Source organism: Blastomyces dermatitidis (assembly GCF_000003525.1).
Source record: "Blastomyces dermatitidis ER-3 genomic scaffold supercont1.9, whole genome shotgun sequence".
NCBI lineage: Eukaryota > Fungi > Ascomycota > Eurotiomycetes > Onygenales > Ajellomycetaceae > Blastomyces > Blastomyces dermatitidis.
Window position 1 is genome coordinate 1,491,153 of NW_025544782.1, and position 23,821 is coordinate 1,514,973.

General features: G+C 45.3%; 9 protein-coding genes across 11 annotated transcripts; 4 read left to right on the forward strand and 5 right to left on the reverse strand.

Moving 5' to 3' along the window:
- Positions 1-3,121: 3,121 nt before the first annotated feature.
- Positions 3,122-8,763, forward strand: BDCG_07615 (V-type proton ATPase subunit B). Its single transcript, XM_045423400.1, has 11 exons — positions 3,122-3,577; positions 3,661-3,745; positions 3,817-3,836; positions 3,905-3,940; positions 4,006-4,167; positions 4,224-4,540; positions 4,608-4,882; positions 4,958-5,176; positions 5,255-6,903; positions 7,007-8,588; positions 8,659-8,763. The coding sequence occupies exons 1-9, from the start codon at positions 3,476-3,478 to the stop codon at positions 5,551-5,553; spliced, it is 1,515 nt and encodes a 504-aa protein (XP_045278808.1). The 5' UTR covers positions 3,122-3,475; the 3' UTR covers positions 5,554-6,903; positions 7,007-8,588; positions 8,659-8,763.
- On the reverse strand, positions 5,775-8,859 carry BDCG_07616 (carboxypeptidase S1). Its single transcript, XM_045423401.1, has 2 exons — positions 8,264-8,859; positions 5,775-8,157 (listed from the first exon to the last, which is right to left on the reverse strand). The coding sequence occupies exons 1-2, from the start codon at positions 8,294-8,296 to the stop codon at positions 6,124-6,126; spliced, it is 2,067 nt and encodes a 688-aa protein (XP_045278809.1). The 5' UTR covers positions 8,297-8,859; the 3' UTR covers positions 5,775-6,123.
- A 350-nt stretch (positions 8,860-9,209) lies between these two features.
- On the forward strand, positions 9,210-11,960 carry BDCG_07617 (uncharacterized protein). Its single transcript, XM_045423402.1, has 2 exons — positions 9,210-10,601; positions 10,698-11,960. The coding sequence occupies exons 1-2, from the start codon at positions 9,697-9,699 to the stop codon at positions 11,542-11,544; spliced, it is 1,752 nt and encodes a 583-aa protein (XP_045278810.1). The 5' UTR covers positions 9,210-9,696; the 3' UTR covers positions 11,545-11,960.
- A 107-nt stretch (positions 11,961-12,067) lies between these two features.
- BDCG_07618 (universal stress protein) lies at positions 12,068-16,424 on the reverse strand. 3 transcript variants are annotated; one of them, XM_045423403.1, is made up of 6 exons: positions 16,013-16,424; positions 15,814-15,897; positions 14,366-15,677; positions 13,424-14,262; positions 13,234-13,295; positions 12,801-13,091 (listed from the first exon to the last, which is right to left on the reverse strand). In XM_045423403.1, exons 2-6 carry the CDS (start codon positions 15,829-15,831, stop codon positions 12,926-12,928), a joined length of 2,397 nt encoding a protein of 798 aa, XP_045282227.1. In that variant the 5' UTR covers positions 15,832-15,897; positions 16,013-16,424; the 3' UTR covers positions 12,801-12,925. The 3 variants fall into 3 exon arrangements, with proteins under 3 accessions (XP_045282229.1, XP_045282227.1, XP_045282228.1); XM_045423404.1 differs by having other exon boundaries at positions 15,814-15,905; positions 16,013-16,413; XM_045423405.1 differs by having other exon boundaries at positions 12,068-13,091; positions 14,366-15,905; positions 16,013-16,324.
- Positions 16,425-17,107: 683 nt separating this feature from the next.
- BDCG_07619 (DnaJ domain-containing protein) lies at positions 17,108-18,845 on the reverse strand. Its single transcript, XM_045423406.1, has 2 exons — positions 18,423-18,845; positions 17,108-18,286 (listed from the first exon to the last, which is right to left on the reverse strand). The coding sequence occupies exons 1-2, from the start codon at positions 18,562-18,564 to the stop codon at positions 17,451-17,453; spliced, it is 978 nt and encodes a 325-aa protein (XP_045278811.1). The 5' UTR covers positions 18,565-18,845; the 3' UTR covers positions 17,108-17,450.
- Positions 18,846-19,002: 157 nt separating this feature from the next.
- On the forward strand, positions 19,003-19,902 carry BDCG_07620 (DRAP deaminase; the record flags this gene model as incomplete). Its single annotated transcript, XM_045423407.1, has 1 exon — positions 19,003-19,902. One exon carries the CDS (start codon positions 19,003-19,005, stop codon positions 19,900-19,902), a length of 900 nt encoding a protein of 299 aa, XP_045278812.1.
- Positions 19,903-21,321: 1,419 nt separating this feature from the next.
- Positions 21,322-22,941, forward strand: BDCG_07622 (OB-fold nucleic acid binding domain-containing protein). Its single transcript, XM_045423408.1, has 2 exons — positions 21,322-21,700; positions 21,778-22,941. The coding sequence occupies exons 1-2, from the start codon at positions 21,559-21,561 to the stop codon at positions 22,560-22,562; spliced, it is 927 nt and encodes a 308-aa protein (XP_045278813.1). The 5' UTR covers positions 21,322-21,558; the 3' UTR covers positions 22,563-22,941.
- A 169-nt stretch (positions 22,942-23,110) lies between these two features.
- Positions 23,111-23,296, reverse strand: BDCG_17599 (uncharacterized protein; the record flags this gene model as incomplete). The annotated part of the gene is made up of 1 exon (XM_045426700.1): positions 23,111-23,296. One exon carries the CDS (start codon positions 23,294-23,296, stop codon positions 23,111-23,113), a length of 186 nt encoding a protein of 61 aa, XP_045282230.1.
- A 102-nt stretch (positions 23,297-23,398) lies between these two features.
- BDCG_17600 (uncharacterized protein) lies at positions 23,399-23,767 on the reverse strand (the record flags this gene model as incomplete). The annotated part of the gene is made up of 1 exon (XM_045426701.1): positions 23,399-23,767. One exon carries the CDS (start codon positions 23,765-23,767, stop codon positions 23,399-23,401), a length of 369 nt encoding a protein of 122 aa, XP_045282231.1.
- Between the last annotated feature and the right edge of the window lie 54 nt (positions 23,768-23,821).

Consider the following 23,821-nt stretch of genomic DNA (forward strand, 5'->3'; position numbering starts at 1 on the left):
AGCAGATGCTCTCTTATAATGAGAGCAAGATATGTTATTCAATGTAACAGATACTCACTGAATGAATCAAGAGTATCAGCTCTTGAATCTGAAGATACTAGTTGATCAAGATAAAACAGCTTATGACACTATATATACTTCTTCAATTAGAACTGTTACTGATATCTCAACTTCTTCTGAATCTACATTAGATAAGCTATAGCATACAGCAGCTCAAATCAATAAACTTCTTCAAGTACTTACTGAAGCAGTATATTAAGAAGCACTCTGATTTCCCTCAGAACTACATATAAGAACTGATATCTCAGAATGTTCAATTAATGATAATAACACTCTATAATTCTGTGAACAATGCTGAATTCCTCACTCTGAACTCTTACATACTCAGATAATATAAGAGATGTATAATTCATGTATAATCAGTTATTCAGACTGTGAATAACTGTATAAAATGATCTTTCAAGAGTTCTACTGATCTGAGATATTAAACAGTATCAGACACTTTGCCTGAAACTGCAATCACTGTTCTTCTATTATCTCATAAAAGAACTGTAGAAAAGATCTATTAAAATCACTTAATATCTCTAATAGAATCTGATAAGATGTAGTAATTAACTTCACTATTGATCTATCTGAGAGTAAGAATTGTAGAAACATTCTGATTATCATGAATTAATTAAGCAAAGATATAATATTGAAATCTTGTGATAAGATGAATACTGAATAAGTTACTGAAGCTTTTCTACAGAGCTCATTCTATCAGATGTATAGATTACTGAGATCTATAGTATCAGATTAAGACTGTTAATTCATGAGCACTCTCTGAACAAGAATCTGTTAAGTTCTCAAGATTACACACTATCTGTCAACTGTCTATCATCTCAAGATCAATGATGTGTCAGAACAGATAATTCAGACTGAGAAGAATTATCTTTATAAGTTCTGCAATCACTTATAAGATAATTGACATGATCTTCTTCTACACACAGAGATTGCTATCAATGATCAAGATGCTGTTTCAACAGATATAAGTCTGTTCTTTCTTATATATAGTTATTATATAAAGATATTAAATCTTCTAGAGATTATACAGTTCACACTGAATCTCTGCAGTCTGATTCAGATTGCTGATAATATAGTAATAAAGCTTCAAGACACTTATAACTGAGCAGAAGCCTTCATGACAGCTGTGAAACAAGATTAAGAGAATCAAATCAATATTCATCAAGATTCCGCTGAGCAGTATAAGATAGAAAACTTAGTATAATTGAATCTTAAGAATATACAGATTATATATTCATCTCATACACTAGATTATCATTACATCAGGTATAAAGTGATAGAAGTTCTAGATAGTTACAACTATTATCTTAACACATCATTAGAAATTCATGATGTATTTCACACAAGCTTGCTTTATCATGCTGTTATTAATTCATTTCCTTCTCAACTGACTTCTGACTGACAGTTATCAGACATCATAGAAGAAGATAATGAGCTTGAGTGAGAGATTAAGAATATTCTCAATAAGAGACTCTGCAGCTGCAGCTAATAATATCTTATAAAATAAGTCAGCTATAATTAACTGATCTGAACTCTGAGTTTTATATTATCTGAAATAGCAGCTCTTGACTGATGAGAACTACTTCTGGAAGAAGAAGACTAATATGATGAGCTGTGTCTGATTAATTATATAAGCTATTCTGTTACACTTCATAGATTCTTTCACTTCACTCTCAAATATATACACTCTGATTCTCAGTTATTCTTGATCATTAATTCTCAGCTGTTATGAATATATATAAATTCTTTCACTCTGAAGCTTCACTGTGTACATCATCATATATATGTATAAATATTCACTTCAATTGCTGATTTTTACACTTTCTCTTTCTTTTCTTCTCTAACATTTTTCTCTTTATTATATAAGATCTATAATATTATACTGATCTATTCAGTGTAAGCCTCTTACACATAATCTGATAAAGATGATATAATAGAGTAGTTGATTGATTATCAAGATCTATCTATTATATGATCTTTTATATATAATAGGCATTTACTAAGTAATCAGTGAATATCTTACTTATACAGAAGTAGTCAGCTTATAGAGAGAAAATCTGACATTTATAAGATAAGAATTATAATTATTCATTAATAGTAGTTAATAACTACTTATTTAATGCTTTTTTATTATCTTATTAAATCACTTAATTCATTCAAATTCAATCTCATCATTTATAAAGCCAGACTCAGATATAGTGATAGTATAATTATTAAATAAGTTAAAGTATATATATTAATTCTCTAGATAAATCTTTAATTTATTATAATTAATAAATTTAATACTATATTATCTATATTAATATACTTTATCACTATTATTAACTTACAGAAGTATAATAACTGTATAATAAAATTTATATCTTTAAAAATAATTATAATTCACTGTTTATATTCTTCTTCTTCTTGAAATTCAATCATATTAAAGTTATAGATATTACAGTGAAAAAAATAATATTAATTAAAGATAATTTTATATTAATTAAATTAGTTAATAATGAAACTTATATTCTTATAAGATACTTATTTTAAATTTATAGACTTTTACTTAACTTATTTATAATCTAATAGATATTTAATGAATTAATATACTTATATCTTACTTACTATAAGAGATACAGTCTCTGAATCTATATAATACTATTTTAATAAACAGTTTGTAGCAGCTTTGATATACTTGATAATAAACTGATAAAAATTAATATTTAACTGATAAATTCATATTTTAATTATCTCTTTCTAACTGTTATTTAATACTTAATTCAGTAAAACTCTTATAGTTCTTGATTTCTTTCTATTAATTCTCTTATATAAGATAATATATAAGACTTTGAATTCTTATAACAGAGATATAATTTTTAATTTTAAATTACTTTTATATATATTAATAGCTTGTTGTAACTGCTTCTCAGTGTAATTAGAAGATTTAAACATGATTATAATTAATAATGATTATTTGAAGATGAAGAATGAAGATATTGAAAATATTTTCTATACAGTGTGGATTTCTGTACACTGTGGTGCACTCACTAGAGAGAGTGAGTAAGCATGGCACGGTTAGCAGCTAGTGGAAGCTAAATATCTGGATGTGTGTGGGTCACGTGGGTTAGGGCTTGTGTAGTAGCTTCAACAGCATGTGAAGGGGTGAGCGCTTAGTCACCCGAACACAGACGCACCTGCTGCCAGCACCACGTGCCGCAGCTACCACCTTGAGCTCTACTTTCTGGGATGACCGCATCAGAAACCGACTACAACTAACTATACAAACAAACTCCCCTCTCACATCCCCGCCTCCTCCTCCGTAACGAGCCAGAACATTAGTCGTGCGGCCTAGCTCCCCAGCTCCGCATCAGCTCCGCACTTTCGTTAGACTCCTGGAGAACATCCCCCTAGGCACCAACCAACTATAACCATGGCTCCAGGAATCAGTGATCCCCGGATGATGTCCGTCACCCCTCGCATTCGATACAACACCATAGGAGGCATCAACGGTCCTTTGGTTATCCTTGACAATGTGCGTGTGCTGGTTTTGTTTGTGGTGCTCAGGATTTATGTCAAGTGTACTGATGAGATATGCCTGTGCTTCGCGCCGCATAGGTTAAATTCCCCCGCTACAATGAGATTGTGTCCCTAACACTCCCCGATGGATCAGAGAAGTCCGGGCAGGTTTTGGAAGCCAGAGGTATGCCTCGTGTACCTATCACTCGAATTCTGTAGTATATCGGAGTACTGACTTGCTGTGTTTTATTTTAGGTGACAGAGCAGTAGTGCAGGTCAGTATTGGGCGGAAGTCTAGTTGCTTGGAAATTTGAAATGGAGGAGTTACTGAGTGGTGGAATAGGTATTTGAAAACACACACGGTATTGATGTTAAAAAGGTATAATATTCCATGAAGAGCGGCCTGTGTTATTACTGGTGATATGTCTGCTAATTGTTACAAAGACTAAAGTCGAGTTCACTGGACACAGTCTCAAGCTTGGTGTCTCGGAAGACATGCTTGGGCGGATCTTTGATGGGTCCGGACGTGCAATTGATAAAGGCCCTAAGGTGCTGGCGGAGGATTATCTTGATATCAATGGCAGTCCAATCAACCCATACTCACGAGTGGGTTCTCGCACTTCCCGACATTCTAATTCCCCAAGACTAAATCGGCTTACCAGGTATACCCGGAAGAAATGATCTCGACTGGTATCTCAGCCATCGATACTATGAACTCCATTGCCCGGGGGCAGAAAATTCCTATCTTCTCTGCAGCTGGTCTGCCGCACAATGAGATTGCCGCACAGATATGTCGTCAGGCGAGCTTGGTGGGCAAACCCACCAAAGACGTGCATGATGGACATGAAGACAACTTCTCCATCGTCTTCGCCGCTATGGGTGTGAACATGGAAACAAGTCGTTTCTTCACCCGTGATTTCGAGGAGAATGGCAGTATGGAACGTGTAACACTATTCCTCAACCTTGCAAATGATCCCACGTAAGGGCTCTCTCCCCGCCATACCCAAAAGCAAATACACCGCTGATAGTCCATTTCATGCACACAGAATCGAACGTATCATCACACCCCGTCTTGCTCTTACCACCGCAGAATATTACGCCTACCAATTGGAGAAACATGTTCTTGTTATCTTAACTGATCTTTCCGCGTACTGTGACGCTTTGCGAGAGGTTTCGGCTGCTAGAGAAGAAGTACCTGGTAGACGTGGATACCCTGGCTACATGTACACTGATCTGTCGACCATTTATGAGCGAGCTGGCCGTGTTGAAGGCCGAAATGGCTCTATTACGCAAATCCCTATCTTGACTATGCCTAACGACGGTATGTTTGTTGTCCAAGTCCTTGTTGGATGCGCTCCTGAAGATATCGCTGGCAGGGCTAATTTGCCCACTATAGACATCACTCACCCAATTCCTGATTTGACCGGTTATATTACCGAAGGCCAAATTTTCGTTGACCGCCAGCTCCACAACAAGGGTATCTACCCGCCAATCAATGTATTGCCATCCCTATCTCGACTCATGAAGTCTGCCATCGGCGAAGGCCGTACGCGTAAAGATCACAGTGACGTATCCAACCAACTCTACGCCAAATATGCCATTGGCCGTGACGCCGGTATGATTCCCCTTTCATCACTCCTTTCTACAAGTAAGACACATAATATCTGAAAATACTAACCCAATGATTCTCCAGCTGCCATGAAAGCTGTCGTCGGTGAAGAAGCGCTCTCAGCTGAGGATAAGCTCTCTCTCGAGTTCTTAGATAAATTCGAACGAACATTCATCTCCCAATCACCCTATGAATCCCGCACTATCTTCGAGTCCCTAGACTTGGCGTGGAATCTACTCCGTATCTACCCCAAGGACTTACTTAATCGTATTCCTAGGAAAATCATTGAGGAGTATTATCAGCGCTCCGGTAAAGGCCGGGCAAAGGGGAATAAAGATACCAGAGACAACACAGCTGCGGAGGCGAGTTTAATTGATGTGTAAGATTTTGCCCGTCTTGAGAATAAAGAGGTAGCTTGGTAGGTCACTAAGATGTTCTTTTTCTTTCCGTTTGATATCTTTTTGGATAGAGGATTATTTCAATGATATGAATGAATCAAGAGCCGGGATTTTTCAAACGATGAATTCTGCGCTACTCTGTGTCCACATATGCATATCGCCCTAATTTGGTTTGCACCTGTCACATAATTATACGGCCTGTTGCGCGGGAAAGGGTATTTACTTTTACTTCTCCATTTCATTTGTTCTATTCCCATTTTTATTGTCCCTTTGCTCATGTTAATTATTTATGTTTTTCTATCTTTTCAATCCTTCTCTCGTAGTTGCATTTGCATGCGTCGATATTACATAAAGGCTACCATTGCATAGTTTTGCCCGTTATTGCTGTTTCCCGTGCTATGTCATGATAGTTTTCTGGCTACGGGTTTGATGGGCTACAGGCACACATGCAATCTGATCTAGATCTTGCGAACGATGGGAATTAGGATGGACAAGAACGCCTACCGAAGTTTCCTCTAAAATATACAAAAATTTCGCCGACACCAATGAAAATTATCAAGCAAATAATCGGCGTGCCCTTTGCATAAATGACGCCATGCTCATCGACAATCCTCTCATACGTTGTTCACCTTTCGAGGCATTATTACCTCGGCGGCATGCCCATTCATCTTGATCCTTATATAAAACGCCGTTAATAACCACCCCTCTCCCCTCTTTCAGCATCTGCTTCTGCTCCATCGAACATGTCGCCTCCACCGCCCGCACATAGCAAATTGTCTCCGCCATTGGCGGCGCGACATTCGTTTTTGTGGAATTTCGCGACCCCATCGTGTGAAAAGTGGATAAATCGACCTCGTCACCACTGCCTAGATCCCTCCCACCTGCAATGATGCGAGAGAACAGCGTGAAGGCAGTCTCCGGCTGAGCGGCAGGCACGAAGTGGCCTGCGTCATAGACGCGCGTAAAGGATAAGTTGCCGAGCTGGCGCACCGTTCCGCCAACGTAAGAGCTTCCAGAAGCCCCGTTGGTGATGGTTAGGGGTGCATATCCGGCGATATCGCTGAACGCGTTCTTCTCTCGGTATGGTGCTGGGGCGTTAGGTGACGATGCGATGGCTAACGAAACAGCCTCGCCGCCCATCCAGTTGCAGACATAATCCCGATCACCGTGGATGAGCGCTACTCGAACCCCTGATGCCAGCAGCGAGCCCAGATGCGGAACGTACGAGGTGCGCATGTAGTCGCCTGTCGAGATGAAAGCGGACTGGACAGCCTTGCTATAATCTGTGTAATTTACCTGGACGCCTAGGGCTTCTTGGACCCTGGCTATGTTGAGGTAGGTGAGGTGTGTGAGTGGGGAGAAGCTGGAGAGTCGCGATTGTGAAATGTCGTATTCGCTCCTGTTGGATTTATGAAACGGGCTGAAGATATCATTGTAGCAGGTGTACATAGCGGCCAGGCAGAGCGCAATAACGGCATCGACGTCCCCATTCCCCGCGGGATCAAGAGACAGTGCTTTCGAACGGCAGGCAGTTATTCGTTCTTCACACCCATCCTTTTTTTCGAACGCTGCTAACGATGCGTCCATCTCCGCGCGAGAAATTGCCTGAATACCGTAGGTATTGTTGTAGGCGAAGATTGGGTAGAAGGGTTCCTGGATGAGATCGTCGATGCAACCTTGGAGGATCCCGACGGATTGCAGATTTATTTCAAGCGTCGTTTCTTTGGGGAGTTTGCCGTTTCTTCGCGCTTCGTTTTGTGCCAGCCAATGTTCTGCGAAGGCTGGGCCATACTTCCCTCCATAACTTTCTGTGAAGAGATGGATACCAGCGGCGGAGCCATCTTCCTCATCACCTTTGCTAGGGTTATACTGTGGGAACGCGCTTAAAAAGCCCTGCAGCATGTGCCAAACCGTTCTACTTGCAATGGCGGTTGTGTTTGCCGTCGCGTCGGCATTGCGGGAGCTGAATGTGCCGTTCAGAACCAGACCTTCACCATGCCTAGAAGGTACAGGTGAGGGCGGGAAAGTATAAGACGAAGATAACAAATCCAGCGATCCATTGCGCAGACTGTCATACGAAAACCCAGTCTGGACCGGCTGATCTATGAAAAGCAGATTGGAAGCCCGATCCCAACCCCACTCCCGAGCACGCGTACCAATGCAATCTCGCGAAATCTCTACAGCTTCACAGGGCCCGACCTCCTGAAATAGACCCGTCATGCTACTGGCCCCTGGCCCGCCATTCAAATATATAGTCAGAGGCGCCGTGTCTGCATTCTGCCTCGCCTCCACGAACCAGAAGAAGGTGTTGATGGGGTAACTTTGCCGGATGGGCGAGAGAGCCTCTGGAGGCAGGTGGACGTAACCCGTATATTGCTTTTGGTGCGAGGAGGATGTCACACAAGCCCACGTGGGGAGGGTTTTATATGAAATGGTGACGTTTTCGTTTATTGGTGAGCGGATGGTTGTTAAACCGGCATCGTTATTGTCTGTGATTGGTCGGAATTGGGATTCCGCTGAGCGCGAGGGGAGAGCTGTGCAGACCGGGAGGGTAGCGAGAGCCCAGATCAGGAATTCTCTCCATCGTGCCTTGGAGTAGCTATGTCAGCCAGTGCGTTGCGGTGCGGATTCGAGAGAGGAGGATGAACCTATAAAGATACATCGAAGCTTGAAAACGGGAAATTAACTAACTTACCATCTGGATGGTAGTTATCAAGATGACGTGCATAAGCGAAGAACTCTGCTTTCTACAACCGCAGCAGCTCCAGGGTAGTTAATCCGTTCTTTTGCAAATCAGGACTAAATAATTCATTTAATCAAATTGATTCTGGGTTTCTCTCATCTTTAAGTACTCACATATCCTCGTAAAAGGGAAAACCAAAAAACTCAATCGCAAGCCAATCCCGCGTCGTGATCCCGCGACTGTGTAACTCGGGAGGGGAGAACAAACGGCCCGGCAAACAAAGGCATCGCATCCAGGATGTAAAGAAGGGGAGAGTATGGAGCATGAAGTGCAACATGTAGGCAGAAGAAACCAATTAACTAGTTAACTACTATAATAACTCAAGGCTGATTTGAAATTCTAAACAGAATAAAACAGCTAAACTGTTGCTATTGAGCCTAAATATCCAGGGGCTTCATCCCAGAGATGAGTTAACTTGTAACTAGAGTATTTAAATAGTGATCAGTTCTTTGGAGGAAAAATTGAAGAATCACAAAGAATGAGAGGTGCATTATCACCTGCATGGACTGGTATTGCATATTGAATATTTACTTCAACAGACAAAGGTAACTGAGCAACTGCACTGTTGAATAAGACATGACATTTATATTGTTCATTTCAATTCTCAAGAGTCATAACTGTACTGTACATTACATACTCTGTACAGCAGAATTGAATATTCTAATCATAATGATAATAATCTGCAGAAGAATAATTAATGTTATGTTTATATATAATTTAACTAACTACTGAGATTATCTAGTTAAGTAGAATATAATAACTTATTATTATAAAAAACACAAATGACTAGTAAATAACTAACTAGCTGAACCAACTGCTTTTTAACTTTGTTGGGCCGGGAGAGAAACAAACGAGTTCATGCTAGCAGATAGTAACTTATGTAGTTAACTAGTTACTAGTAACTAACTAGTTAAATATGACGATCCGCAGAGGAACGAACGGACGAATAAATAAACTCGCATTATGTTGAGTTCGCAGTTAAGCTGAGAAATGCGGCCCTAAATATACGCGTATTCGCAACCCTCGTTTCTAGCCATACACCGCATACCTACTAGGCAGAGAGATCTGCTCGTCTTCTCATCTATGCGCGTATAAAAACGACGTTCTTGGGCTGAACAGGCGGAGCATCAGGCGGTGCTGCTCTCGTTTGGGCTGATAATCATCAACGTCCAGCACTCAAATTCGCCATGAAGGAGCAAACTAAGTGACGAAATAAGGGGTCAAAATGCTCTTTTTCTCGGTCCTATCAACGTCGTCTTGAGAGTCCACAGATTTGCATATAAATATCAGGATGGGATGCTCTCCCATGAGAGAACCATCATCACAACAATTACGCACATTGTTGTCTCTTCTTTTTATCATTAAAACGAACGGCCCAGTGCAAAATGTTTTGGTCCCTCGCCCCTATCGTTCTTCCCCTTCTCTCCCTAACAGGGGCCAAGGGCGTGCTTCTAACAGAAGAATGTCCGCTTCTGGGGCCGACTTTCTCTTCAGATTTTGACCTGGACAAAACGGATGCTTTCACCAAGGCAAAGGACTCCTTCCCCGGAGTGGTTGAAGCTCTATTCGAATCTGGAGTCATTGATAGCTCCGTGTCCTCTTTCGCCATTGACGTCTATTCAACCGTCACCAACAAATCGGTCTACTCTTATTTCCACCAGGCTACAGCTCCAGCTCTTAACGAAACTTTCCCTGCCGGTGGGATAGATGATGGGACTGCCATTCGTGTGGGCAGCGTCTCCAAGCTGTTCACTGTCTACGCCATCGTGGCTCATGCGGGCGGCATGGCAGTTCTTGATCACCCGGTGACGAGGTATCTGCCGGAGCTAGCCTGTGAGTCCCCCAAAGATGCCGACGATGGTCCCCTGAAACGCATTGCCTGGGAAGACATGACGGTTGGGGCACTTGCTAGCCATATGGGTGGTACCGGCCAGTTCCCGCCAGAGTTTACAGCTTGTTATTCACCCATCCCGGAGAAAAATGAATGTTCCATTCCAAAATTCCTCGCGCAGATGCGGGATGCGAAAGTCCCAAGCCAACCCATATTTCAATCTTCACTTTACTCCGACAGTGGCTTTGGCGTACTAGGACGTGTGCTCGAGCGCATGACAGGTCTTACATACAACGACGCGATTCAGAGCGTTCTTGCCAGGCCATTGGGGCTCAAAATTACTGGTTCGATATTGCCTCCAGGCAAAAACCCGAACGCGGTTATCATTCCAGGAAAGACTCCAGTGCCAGGTGAAGCTCCGGAAACCGCCTGGGGTTACGATAACCAAATCATTGCGCCGTAAGTTCCCCCCCCCCCCCCCTTTTTTTTCTTTTTTTTTTCTTTCATTTCCCTTCTCTCTCTTCGCCCCCTCCTCCAAACTAACAGATCAACTAGCTCCGGTGGCATCTATTCTAATCTCGCCGATCTCCGCGCAACGGGCCTCTCCATTCTTCAGTCTAAGCTGCTTTCCCCAGTCACTACCCGCCTCTGGATGAAACCTCGCGCACACCTCTCATCGCTAACTACTAGCGTCGGTGCACCGTGGGAAATCAACCGCCTAACAACCTCCATCTCGCCCAATTCCAACCGCACGCGCGTCACCGATATTTACACCAAAGGCGGCGGTCAGCCCGGGTACACTACCATATTCGCCCTATCCCCCGACCACGGCCTTGGATTTTCCGTCCTCGTCGCCGGTAAAACAGCCAGCGGTGACCGCTGGCCTCTCCGCGCCGCAGTTGGCGAAACCTTTGTCGTAGCCGCTGAGCATGCCGCCATGGAAAATGCCGCGAAGAATTTCGCAGGTACCTTCTACGATGAAGCCGATGGAGCCTCGAATGCAACACTGGCAGTTGAGGCAGACCATACGGGCCTGGAACTCAAGTCCTGGTTTGTAGACGGCGTCGAGTGGCGGGCAAACATCACACTGCCCGGCTTGGTCTTGCCTGAGGGGGTGGGCCAGACCGTGCGTCTGTACCCTACTGGCCTGGAATTTCCGTCAGATGATGGTTGGACACTCCTCCAGTACCGAGCTGTGCCCCATCTAACTCCTGCGCAGCCGCGTGCGGCGGTAGAGGGTGGTGAAGGGCTGTTTGATGACGGTTGCACATCGTGGTTTAGCACTGCGTTCTTTGACCTGGGGATCGGGGTGATGGATGAGTTTCTGTTGAAGGTGAAAGAGGGGAAGTTGGTAGAAGTGCGGAACCAGGTTTCTGGGAAAGTGATGAAGTTGGGAAAATAAGATGGGATGGGAAGATAGGGGAGGGGGGTAGCATTTCATTCTTTTTTTTGTTTTTGATTTATTTCTAGATTAGTACTAACATTTTCATTCTTGTTGTAAATTACACATTAACTTATATAAGATGTTACCTGGATGGTTTATTACCTGCAATGAAATCATCTTTACATTGCCCAATAATCAGATATGTAGCTGGACATGACATGAACAAGACCCTAACTTGACTGTTAAGTGTCTTGTGCAAAAGCTAATCAATTAGCGGTGAATGAACCTTGAAATCCGATTCAGGGGGTGTGAAATTGCAGTGAATAGCAACAGCAACAACATAACCAAGAGCTAACTAGCCCATGTGCAGCTCTCATGAATCCTCTCAGAGTGATATAGATGACAAGCTCAAGGCTAATTAAGTTAGCACATAGCAGAGAGGATCAATCCGGGACCTGTTGTGAGATTATTGTTCAGATACATGTCCTCGCTGTTTCAACAGATTCCGAGTTAAAGAATTCGCAGGCTTGGAAAAAAATGGAGATGTATGTGAATGAAAGACTATCTATATAGTTTTAATTATTCTGCTTAGATGTACTCATTTTCTACAAACGCTGAATGAGAATGAGAAATGATCAAAGAGCAGATGTGTGATTTTGATTCTATTAACGCCTACTGTATCGCTTGCTATTTCATACACACAGAGAGAGAGGGGGACGGAAATCAGCAGAGACAGTGAAGAAGATAATTTGTATAATCTCAGATCTGAGATCTGTTGTTATATAAATTGTAGAGAATATCCACGGGTTAGATAGCTCAGGGGAATATTTCGAGGATATTTCAAAGAAGGCTATCAATATTCACTCGGTGTAGAGCATTTGTAATTATGCATAAGAGTTAGTTAACTATAACTTTCATCAAGTTATGAGGAAGGAACTCAATTCTTTTTCATCTCTGCATCTCCCATGAGAAAGACAAGAATTAAAAGGAAAAGAGTAATACCAGGGAACACTTACATAAAAAAAAAAAAGAAAAAGAAAAAGAAAAAGAAAAAGAAAAAGAAAAAGAAAAAGACGAAAAGAATACCAGAGAGGTAACTATCCCAGTCAGTCAAGAAAGAAAAGAAACGCGAAAAGAAACCTGACAAAACCCACCCAAACCCAAACCCAAACCAGCTCAACTATGCATGCAATGGGGTTTACGCAAAAAGGCCACAAAGCCCAGAGGGCAAGTCAGGGGAAAATACCCCGAACCGAAGGAAAAGGCAAAGACAAAAGAAAAAATCAGTATATAGAAATACCCACACCCTGGATGAATTAACAAACATCGGAATCAGAAAAATCACAAAGAAAAAAAAAAAAAAGAAAAGAAAAGAAAAGAAAAGAAAAGAAATTATCAATCAATCAATCTTCGCATACACCAGCTTCTTCGGCGTTGTAAGATTATTCAGCAAGCGTACATTCGCCGGCTTGAATTTCGCATGTTTCTTCAACTTCTTCCGCGCGACCATCACGGGCACGGAGGATTTGGTGACGAGGTAATTTGAGAAGGACCCGAGGAGGACGCTGTATATCCGAGTTAGCAATTCTTTTGGGGGTTTCCTTTCCTTGGTGCGAAAATAATAATAAATAAAAAGAATTAGGGACAAGGGCTGGAATGGGATGACATAATATATATATAGATGGATGAGATGAATGAATGACTTACCCTTTAAGCGCGCTGCGGCCTCTTGATCCCAGAATTACCAGTGTAGGTTCCAATCCATCAATCTAACGTGCCCGTCAGCAAATCGCATTCACAAAGACTAAAAAAAATAAAAAAGACACGGAGAGGAGTTCAGGGAAATGGGTAGATAAACAACACTAAGAAAACAAATTGCCAATTCATCAAAACTTACAGCTTCAGTAATCAGATGCTTCGGACTATTACAATGAATAACTTCAACAGCAACCCGAACCTGTAACTTCGTCTTCCTCAACAACCGCACAACCGTCTGCGAAATCCCCTCGATAGCTCGAAACCTCTCCGCCTCGTCTTTGGACACAGCCCGCGAATCTGCAGAGCCGGGTTTGCTGTCAGTTCCACCACCACCCCCGCTCCCTCCACTAATCTGAGTCGACGACGTATTCGCCGAAGGCAACGGCGACGCCTTTGTCAAATTTTCCGCCGTCTTCTTCGTCTGCGATCCAACAACGGCAGCCGCATCCAGCATCGCCTTAAGCCCATCGCCAATCTGCACCGACGACGAGGAATCTGGTTCACCTTTTCCAGCGCCAGACCCAGACCCGGTCTCTTCGTCAATAGCATAGACGGCATAGAGCGTGTCGCCATCGCGGAGGATGGTGCCAATCGTCCATTCCAGCGCGTAGACGGACTCGTCGCTAAGATCCGTCGCGACGAGGTACGTGCGTAATCGCATGCGGCCGTTCTGTTCCGCTTCTTCCTGCACGCGTGTAAACTCGCCGCGGACGATGGTACGAATTACACGGTTGGGAACGGACTGGTCGATGGGGGACATGTAGATGCTGAGGTTCTGGGCTTTTTTGAAGTCGCTGTACTGTGCTTCATCGTCTGAGCCAGCGGGGGTGTTTGCGCCTGAGCCTGCGTAGTCGAAGCTGGTTGTTGGGTGGACAACGCCGGTCTTTTTGTGCAGATGTTTTTCTGTAGCTGCTTTCGCGGTCACGGGTACTGGATCGAGTAATGATTTAACCTTGTATGTAGATGAGACCTTCTTACCTAGAAGCAGATGACATGTTAGCCGAAATATTCCCTCCTCATATAGGGAATCCCCATGTAAGATGTAAAAGAAAAATAAAAATAAAATAAAAATAAAACATACGTTCTTCGTCAGCAGCAGCAAGAAGACTCCGCACTTGCTGCGGGCCACCACTCTTGTTGACGCCATTCTCCTCCGAATCAGATTTCTTCCTACCGTGTCGACGTCCGCGTTGTATTTCAGCGCTCCAATCTTCCTCGCCCGAGCTCGAATTATCATTCTCATCACCGCTACTATTATCTCCACTAACCGCCTCGTCACCAGAGTAATAGTCCTCCTGGAGTCGACTATCTCCGGATTCTGAAACCGCATCCTCCCCACGCTCTCGACTTGTAGGAGATTTCCGGAACCGGGATAATGTGCCACTAGACCTTGACAGTGCTGCATTCGACAATTGGCGATATGCGTGATCTAGATGAATAACTTTGCCCGTATCCGTAACAAATGTTCCTGGAACGGGCATTGGGTTAAACGAGTTTGTATTTAGCAGGCCAGTGCCTGGCGAGCGAGATCGCGCCAGCCGTGCAGAAGGGGACCTGGAATGGCGCCCAGAGACACCTACAGCGCCTCCGTGTCGTATTGTATCCCGCCCTCTTGTGAAACCATGTAGACCGCCTAATTCCTGCCCCGACATGACAGCTACCATGGAGCTAGTGTGTGCGGCATTGTTCGTGTGAGTTGCAGATTTCTTTCCGCCCTGCGCCACCCGCTTCGGCAGGGCTTGGTTTGGAATACTGGGCAGCATTTCAAATTGGTATTCCTCAATGCCCTGTTTCTTCCTGGTTGGACTGGGCAGTGAACCGCTGTGGCCTGAGGGTTCTGACGAGCGACGAGGATGGGACTCCTCGCGGGTTGATGATGATATTGAAGAATTGGGAGATTTGGGAGATTTGGGAGATTTGGGAGATGTGGGAGATGTGGGGAGTATTGGGGAAGTTGTGGCAGGGTCATATTCAGTAGGCCGCGATTCGGCACTGTGGGTCAAACGGAGAGGAGATGGTGAGATAGGATCGAGCAAGCTGCGCACCGGGGGCGCTGATCGGCTGCTGGAGGAAGGGGTCGTGACGCCAACGCTCGCACTGGGGCCCGCGATGGAGTTATGCCTCTGTAAAGCTGGGTCGGGAGCAACATCCAGCATGCTCCTGATTGGAGGCGTGGGGCTGGCATGGCGAGCTCTAGAAGGCTGTTGTTGGGGGGAGCGACGGAGGCGACCCTCGAGGATATCCAGAATCTCGCGCCGCTCTTCGTCTAGTGCGGATTCCAGCGACATCTTTTTCGGTGGCATGGTGAGAAGAAAATGAGAGGAGAGAAGGAAGAGGATGGATTGATGAAGGCGAGTGGAGTATGTGTAAGTATGTAGATTGTGTGGAACAAGCTAAGGCCCGGTGGAGGCTTAATTAGTTAGTGTCATAGAATAATGTGTCTGCAAAGGCACAATTCAACACATCAGCAGTAACCAGTCAGGAGGGAGAGAGTCGCGACATATTATAGATTAATCAAGAATTATTCACCTTTCTCATAATCCACATCTAGTGTTTCTGCCAATACCTCATCTCCGGGCAAGACAACATACATGTTCTTGTATCGCGGCGCGACTGCTTAGCTAAGAGAATTAACGTTAGCCTAGCAGTTGGGTGGCGTTGGCGGAGACTCCACATACAGCCACAGACACACATCATTAATATTATTGAGGAGGAGGGGGGGACTGACTGCTTGCTCACGCCTGGCCACACTTCTCTTTGCCTGCTTCTGCTTACAACCACGCAGACAGTAGACGGCAGACCAACTGACTGGGAGAGGAGGTCAAAAGCTATGGAAATAGCTGACAGCCACAGAGAATTGCCCTAAGATACAGAACAAACAAAACACAAACAGCAGAAAAGGACTATCTATCTACACAAGAAAGAGGGGCAGGCAAGAGGGAAAGATAAAATTCTGTAGGAACAAAAGTGGCTGAAGCAACATCCGGTGGGCTCGTTACTGCGTATTGTCTACAATCCAGAAGCAGGCCCAATGAGGCCTTTCCCAAATTCTTCTAACAGGCTAATCTAATAAGAGGATCAAGACTCCAGCAGCCAAGGCCAGGCAAGCTGGAGCCAAGCAGCCTACCAAGCCATTACACAGCCATACCATGGCGGGGGGGGGGTTCGAGATGTCAAGGAGTGGATCCGCATCGGGATAAAAATGTGAATGTGAAAAGACCCTGGTACTGGTAAGATATCGCTGTTGAGAACCGGGTTTGGCAAACCTGAACGGTTTCTTTCTCAGCTGGTGTCTAGTATTGCGTGTCTATCAGCAACCAAAGCAACCAAGGGAGGGAATATGTCTCCGCGCTGCAACGGAGGATAGAGTGTGGATATATAAACAATCAGAAAGTTGCCGTGATTCGGCCTCATGTGGCACCGCACCTAGAGCTTGGACTAGTAGAGTGAGTTAGCCGTAGGGCTGGGCTTGGGATTACGATCGGGGAGTTAGGATCTCGACCGCCCTGCTGCGATGCAATGTATTATGCATGCGGCATGGGGACGTGGCCGGTTTAGCCGCCAGCCAGGGTCCGACACCTGAGGCGAATACTCTCACCTGTGTTCTGAGCGTCGTGCAGACGATATTATTTTTGAGCAAGGGAGAAGGAGAAGGAAAATATGCAAATGGATGAAAAACTGAGAGCTGAAAAAAGCTGTCCAATTGCGCCCTATCACATCAATTCTTGTTTAGCTAGCTTATCCTTGTCCTCCCTTACCGTCAAACGCTCCCAGTGTGTGTAAAACCGACGGTTTAAGACAAAAAAGAAAAAGAATAAAATACAAAGAGTACACAAACCAAAGCCAGCAGAGATCTTAAGAGAAAAAAAAAAAAAAAAAAAAAAAAAAAGAAGGGTAGAGAACCACCGCCCAGTGCGCCTATCATATCTCGTATTTAAGCCCATGTGGTCAAAAGACAGCAAATCAACCGCAAATTCCACATCCATCTAGTAATCTGACCCTTCAAACGAGCACAGAATTAAAGAAAAAAAATAAATAAATAGGAAACCGAATTGGCGGTGTAAAGAGTGCATCACAGTAAGAAAGCACACACGAACACAACCAACCAGAAACAATGCATAATCCACCACTCCAATGAGATACCCCCTGTGAGGCTATGACCTACCCTAGGCTCCCCGCCGAGCGGACCGTCCCTTAGTCTCCGTCGTTGCCGTCGCCGTATCCCGGGACTTATCATTCGATGCCTTGCGCTTTGCAGTGGCCAGAAAGGCCTCCTCGGGCGGCTCATTGCCGTTCCTCTCCCCAGCTTTCCGTTTTCTCCCGTTCCCCTTACCAGCTGCTGCTTTCGATCCAGAGGACGGCGCATACTTAGCTTCCATGTCATCCAGGAACGCAGCCGCGCGGCTCTTCTGCCTCTGGTGGATCAGCGCAGCCAAATCGCTCATGCTATCCTGCTTCCCTTTCTGTTTCGCCTGGCCTTTTTTCCTGTTTAGTTTATCACCAATCCCCAACTCCTCCACGAGCTCCTCCGCCTCCTCCGCCTCCCTCCTCGCCTTCGCAAGCCGCTGCGCCCTCTTCTTCTCCGTCTCCCGCGAATACTTCGGCCAATCCTTCACCTCCCCCGCCGCAATCGCCGCATCGATAATCTCTCGAAACCGCCCATCATCCTCCAGCACATTACTGAGCATAATCTCTTCATAAACCCTGTCCAGATCGCCCTTGAACCGCTCATAGGCGGCTAACAGATCCGTCCGTTCCCCCTCGGAGCCCTGATACTCGCGCTTGATTTTATCGATAGCTTCGCCAGAGATGACGGCGGAGAATTGCTCGCGGAAGAAATCAACCCAGTTGAAGTCGTCGTCTCCGAGGTCGAGGGATTCGGCTGTGTTTCCTGTTGTGTCGTAGCGGTGTCTGCGGCGTGGGTCGGAGAGGATGGCGTAGGCGAAGGCAATTTCTTGGAATTTTTTATGAGCGTTTTCTTTGGAGTCTGGGGTTGCTTTGTCTGTATATTATTATTATTATTATTATTATTATTATTATTATTAGCACAATTGTTAAGACATGTCTATATTGTGTGTGGTGGTAGTTTAAATTGAATCAGGGGAATGCTTGGTTGGGATATTGGGAAGGTATCATACCTGGATGGTGTTTTAAAGCTTGCTTCCTGTAAGCAGATTTTATTTGATCTGCCGTCGCCTTCTCCTCTACGCCCAGCACCTCATATGGGTTGACTAAGGATGGTGGCTCGTCAGGCACGGGTTCGTCAGCTTGCGACGGCATCGCGAGCAACTGTTTTCTGGTTTTTAGATGGTGGTTGGAGGTAATTGAGATATTTATTTCCCCAAATGGAAAGGTTTTTTTTTAGTGTGGGCTTCGGAGATTGGATATATATCAAGTGTAGCAGGTCAGATCAAAGTAGCTTCGTTCCTTTCATTTCAAGTGTTGTTGTTCCCTGGTCTATCAGTGTAAAATCAATTTAACGCGACACGCGCGCCTCAGAACGCGGAAAATTAGTTCATCCGCAAAAATTTCCGTGCCAATGACGTCGTCGCCCGCAATCTTGAGTTCCTCAATCCAACAAGTAGGATATTCCAATAACGTTTCCACGAGAATAAATATAGAAAACTACATATTAAAAACAACAAAATCCACACCAAAATACCCATGTGCAACTAACCACAACCCATCCGCTACCTGTCAAATCCTTCACCTCCAACAATGACCCCCCCGACCACCCCCTCACGCACCATCACCGCCCTCACCTCCCACGAAAACAACCTCCAAACCCATCTCCACTACCTCCGCGCCTGTCTCTCTCTAGCCCAAAAATCCCCGCCAAAACCTACAAATTTCCGCGTAGGCGCTATTCTCCTCTCGCGAACCCTCCACGCCTCAACAACAACAGAAACAACAACACCAACATACGCCGACACAATCCTTTCCACCGGCTACACCCTCGAGCTACCGGGAAACACGCACGCCGAACAATGCGCCCTGGAAAAATATGCAGCGAGCCATGGCGTGACTGAGGAGCGGATAGGGGACATTTTACCACCGCCTCTTTCTCCCGACGCGAGAAGCGCAGGTACGGGAACAGGGACGGGGACAGACAAAGACCAAGAACGTAATCATGAACAGAAGATAGTCCTCTACGTCACTATGGAACCATGCGGGAAGCGGTTATCGGGTAACACGCCGTGTGCGGCGCGGATTATTCAAACGAGCCGCTCGTCGTCCTCGTCGGAAATAGAAAATAAAACGTCACATGGTCTCGATGCTTCAAACGGGCCCGGTTCAAACGCCACGCGGAGAAAGTCCGGTATTGACAAGGTGTACTTTGGCGTGAAAGAACCGGAGACATTTGTGGGGGGTTCGGTGGGTTGTAGGATGCTGGATGAGGCCGGGGTGGAGTGGGAGGTTGTGGAGGGGATGGAGGAGGAAATTTTGAGCGTGGCGAAGGCGGGGCATGGGGATACAGCTGATAGTCAGAAGGAGGGGATGGAAGATGACAGGCAGAGACAGGGGACTACTATCGATGATATTTCGGAGAAGGAGAGGAGGAGGCAGGCTGCGTTACCACGAAATCCGAAGAAGAGGATGATGGAGGCGGATATCTAAGGGGCGATATTTTTTTTTTTTTTTTTTTTTTTTTTTTTTGCATGGAAAGTCATATAATAACATATAATAAAATTCTAATTTAATAAAAGTAGATTGCTAGTAATCCGCATCTTCACCAATCACACCACCACCGCCCGTATATATGGTTTAAGGTATAAAAATGACTAAGAAGTGCCGTCTTCCCCTGGGTGTAGCCAAGAGGGCAAGATGGCATTAAGGCCTTGGAAAAGTGAGAGTGTGTTGCTCGTTGGGTGGGGGTCTGCTGCGTCTGATGGGCTTAACGGGTAGGTAGGTATGCACCACTCTCAAGGACGGTGTGGACTAGTATCCGATCAACGGCACACCAACTCCCCACTCGAATTTACAATATAGCAGTTTGTGTCAATTGGGCAGGGCAAGCCTGAAGTTGTTGCGGCTGCCGCTGGGTCTCGGCATACCGGGGTATACTGTGGTGATGGTGATGGTGGGGATGGGGTCCGGGTCGGTGCGATTTTCCTTATTTGGTCTGGAGCGACAGTGTTCGTATTTTCGAGTGGAAGTGCAAGCGTGACTGTGAACAGGATATGGAAGAGGAAGAGCAGCAGCCCGGAGAGCTTTTTCGATCTTGATGCTGAGGAGGGAGACATTGTGCGATGAGAGGGTAATGCAAGCAAGATGTGTTTATATTTTCGATTGAGGGATTTGGGTTGGAAGATTTAGGGTCACACCAGAGGTACGTGAAAGTTATGTGCAAATTGAGGTGGTCAGGACAGCATTTCACATCCTTAATGAGAGGTTCGATGAGTAGGAAGATAGTAGAAGATCAAAGGGATAAATAGGAGGATAGCACAAAGAAATCCACGCCAGAGGGAAACTAAGCAGAGGCCAGTTAAACAAGCAGATAGCCAACAAGAAATCGATATAACTCAGATATGACTACACAGTCAAATCAGAGAGTATATGTATCTCTTCCACGTTTGGCTTGCTGCTCTGCCGTATAATAAGACGACCTTGGAAATAGTTTTCATGTATACCATAAGGTATGGCATATATAAAGGTGCTAGCCTTAAAAGTTAGACCACAGCAGGTTCCTTTGTTTGTCCATCAGGATCGGTTATCCGACACCTTGCATATTGCATTCTGCAAATTGCCAATAAGGCAATTCAAGCTACTAACACGGTAGATGCGGTGCCCATCCGACGCCCGATCGTTGCGAAACATAGCATGGAATGAAAAGAAATACGGTGTACAGGTAGCGTACGTCTGCATCCTGACTAATAAACAAAGTAACGAATGGATTTGCCCTTAAACTTTCTGCTGACTGCAATTGCCAGAATCCGTTGGAAGCACAACGAATGATAAAGCAACTGCTTGTTCAGTTCAGGACAGAATCCCCTGGCGTTGGTTTAAGCTATGAGGCTGATGGCGCTAATTTCAGTCACATGACCACGCGTTTCTGCGTCAAAAGTCATATATACAAACCAGGCATCGTTATTTCCATCGGGTGATACTTCAACAGCCGAATTTCATACCTAGGCGGCTGAATGCGAAATATATTCAAATCCATAAAGAGAAGACAACGAAGAAACTAAAAAGACCAAACAATCCTTCAACCTCCAAGACCCAACCAGCCTTGGAATCAACTCTCAGCCCCCATCAAGCCCGCACCATGAACTCATGGCAGATCACAGTCACCATGGCCCCCTCCCCCTCACATACTATCCTGCCTTCTGCCACAAGATCTCGCCCACCTTCTTCGCCTGGGTGAAAATTGCTGCGATCGATATGCACCACCTGAAACTCCGACCGGGATTCGAAGGTATGCGCATTTCCCAAAACACTACGTATTGTGTATGCCTATATATATACAGTTACACACAATAACAAAACCGACAGGTCAAAATATCTATTTCTACCTCAACCACCCCATCCAATTCATCTGCGCAGCCGGCATCATCGTCGCGCGCGACGAGCAGGAACGCCGTTCAATCCTCGTTCTAGACGATAGCTCCGGCGCCTGTCTCGAGGTTGTCTGTTCGAAGAATGTACAGGTACCTAACACCAATGCCATCACCACCACCAACAACAGCAACAGCAGCAACAACTACAATAATAATAATACGTCACCAACGCAGCCCACCCACCTAGCCTCCGCCACCAACAGGCCTCTCAACATCACCCCGCTGCTCCCTGGCGCACGCGCAAAGCTCAAAGGCACCATCTCATGTTTCCGCGGCATGCTCCAGCTCCATCTCGAGCGCTATGAAATCCTGCGCGATACGAATGCAGAGGTGCGGTTCTGGGATGAGAGGACGCGATTTCGGTTGCAGGTGCTCAGCGTACCGTGGGTTGTGGCGCGCGGGGAGGTGGAGAGGTTAAGGGTGGAGGCGGAGGGGGTTGCTCTCGCAGCTGCAGCAGGACGCAAGGATGGTGATGGGTATTTGAATGCGGATGGGCATGTGGTGGCGCGGAGGAGGAAGGCGGAAAGGGAGCGGGAGAGGGAAAAGGAGAGGGAGCGGAGGAGGGGGGAGGGGGAGGAGAGGGATCGGTTGAGGATTGAGAAGAGGTATGAGAGGGAGGAGGTGGTTAGGGAGAAGTTGGCGAGAAGGTGTAGGGAGAAGAGTGCGCTGGTTAGGAGGGATGGGAAGAGGAGGAAGAGAGTTAGACAGGTCGATGTGTGAGTTTGGGAAATTGAGGTGAGAGGGGTTTGGATATGCGCCAGTCCCCTATTTATTATACCCCATTTCCTGGCCTGTGAAATGAAATGTGTAGTAAGACTATTTGAAAGGTAGGAATCGAGAAATATTTAGTGTTGTATCGCTATAAGTTTTCGCTTGTTATGGGTAGAAAGGAAGAACTTGAAACGTCCCGAGACAATATCATTAAAATGCAAGGATAGATTTAAGTCAACACATGGCTGAATATATTATTACCAAAAAATCCGGAATCAACGAATCAACGTGCTCCGACGAAATAATAAAATTCACCAACTAAAAGTACCCCCAAATATCCTAGAAATAGAACTTATTAAAGAGAGCCCAAACGTGAGTATCGTAATAGTCCAACATACGTCTCGCATGTCGTGATCCTTTCGTAAGATCGAGGAGCCATCCTCCACGACAACCCCTTTCACACAGCCCCGGGTCCCGCTTATGCACTTCTAGCTGCAATCCCGCCTACTGTGCCTTCATAGCCGTCTCACGCTCCTATAATACTCCTCATCATCCGCCTAGCTCCCACCGGACAAATTCTTCACATCCTGCTTCTTCACATTGTCAAGACGGGTACCCTTCTCTGTTTCGCTATCATCACAATCCCCATCATAGTCGCTTCCCATTCGAGTATCCTCATCTCTTGATATCCCCTCATTGTAGAAGGCCTCATAAGTTTTCGTGTCACACGGATTGGAGGTCATCGGATGTAGATAAAACACAGAAGCCTAGGGGAAGAAGTGAATTCAAAGATCTCAGGATATGCCGGACGCTGGCCTGAAGGGAGCGAAGCGTCGCTGGGACAGCTATCCGACCCGTCGCTTTGTTGATTCATGACATTCGATCTTGGAGCTCCAACCGCCTTCGCTGCCAGCCAATGAATGGTTATTATCCACGGAATCTTCCTCATCAGCAGCCGCGTTAACCTCATGACGGCTAGCACTCCTAACAGAGGCGTGAGACTGACACCCCTGCGTGTGAGCGATATGATGCCTACGGCCATAGCCATACCAGTGGCGGTGGAAGGTATTCAGCATATTGACACAGTCAAGGTCTTGAGACACTTTACGCGATTGAGAAGCCATCTTCGTCTCCGCTGGGTGCTCTGTTATAGCTGGTGCCAAGGTGTTTGCTGAAGACATGTTCTCGGGTTCGTTTTGCGCGGTTATCTCCATGTTCAGGAAATGGGATTTTGGACCATTCCTCTAGAAGCCATTTATCCTCGAGCT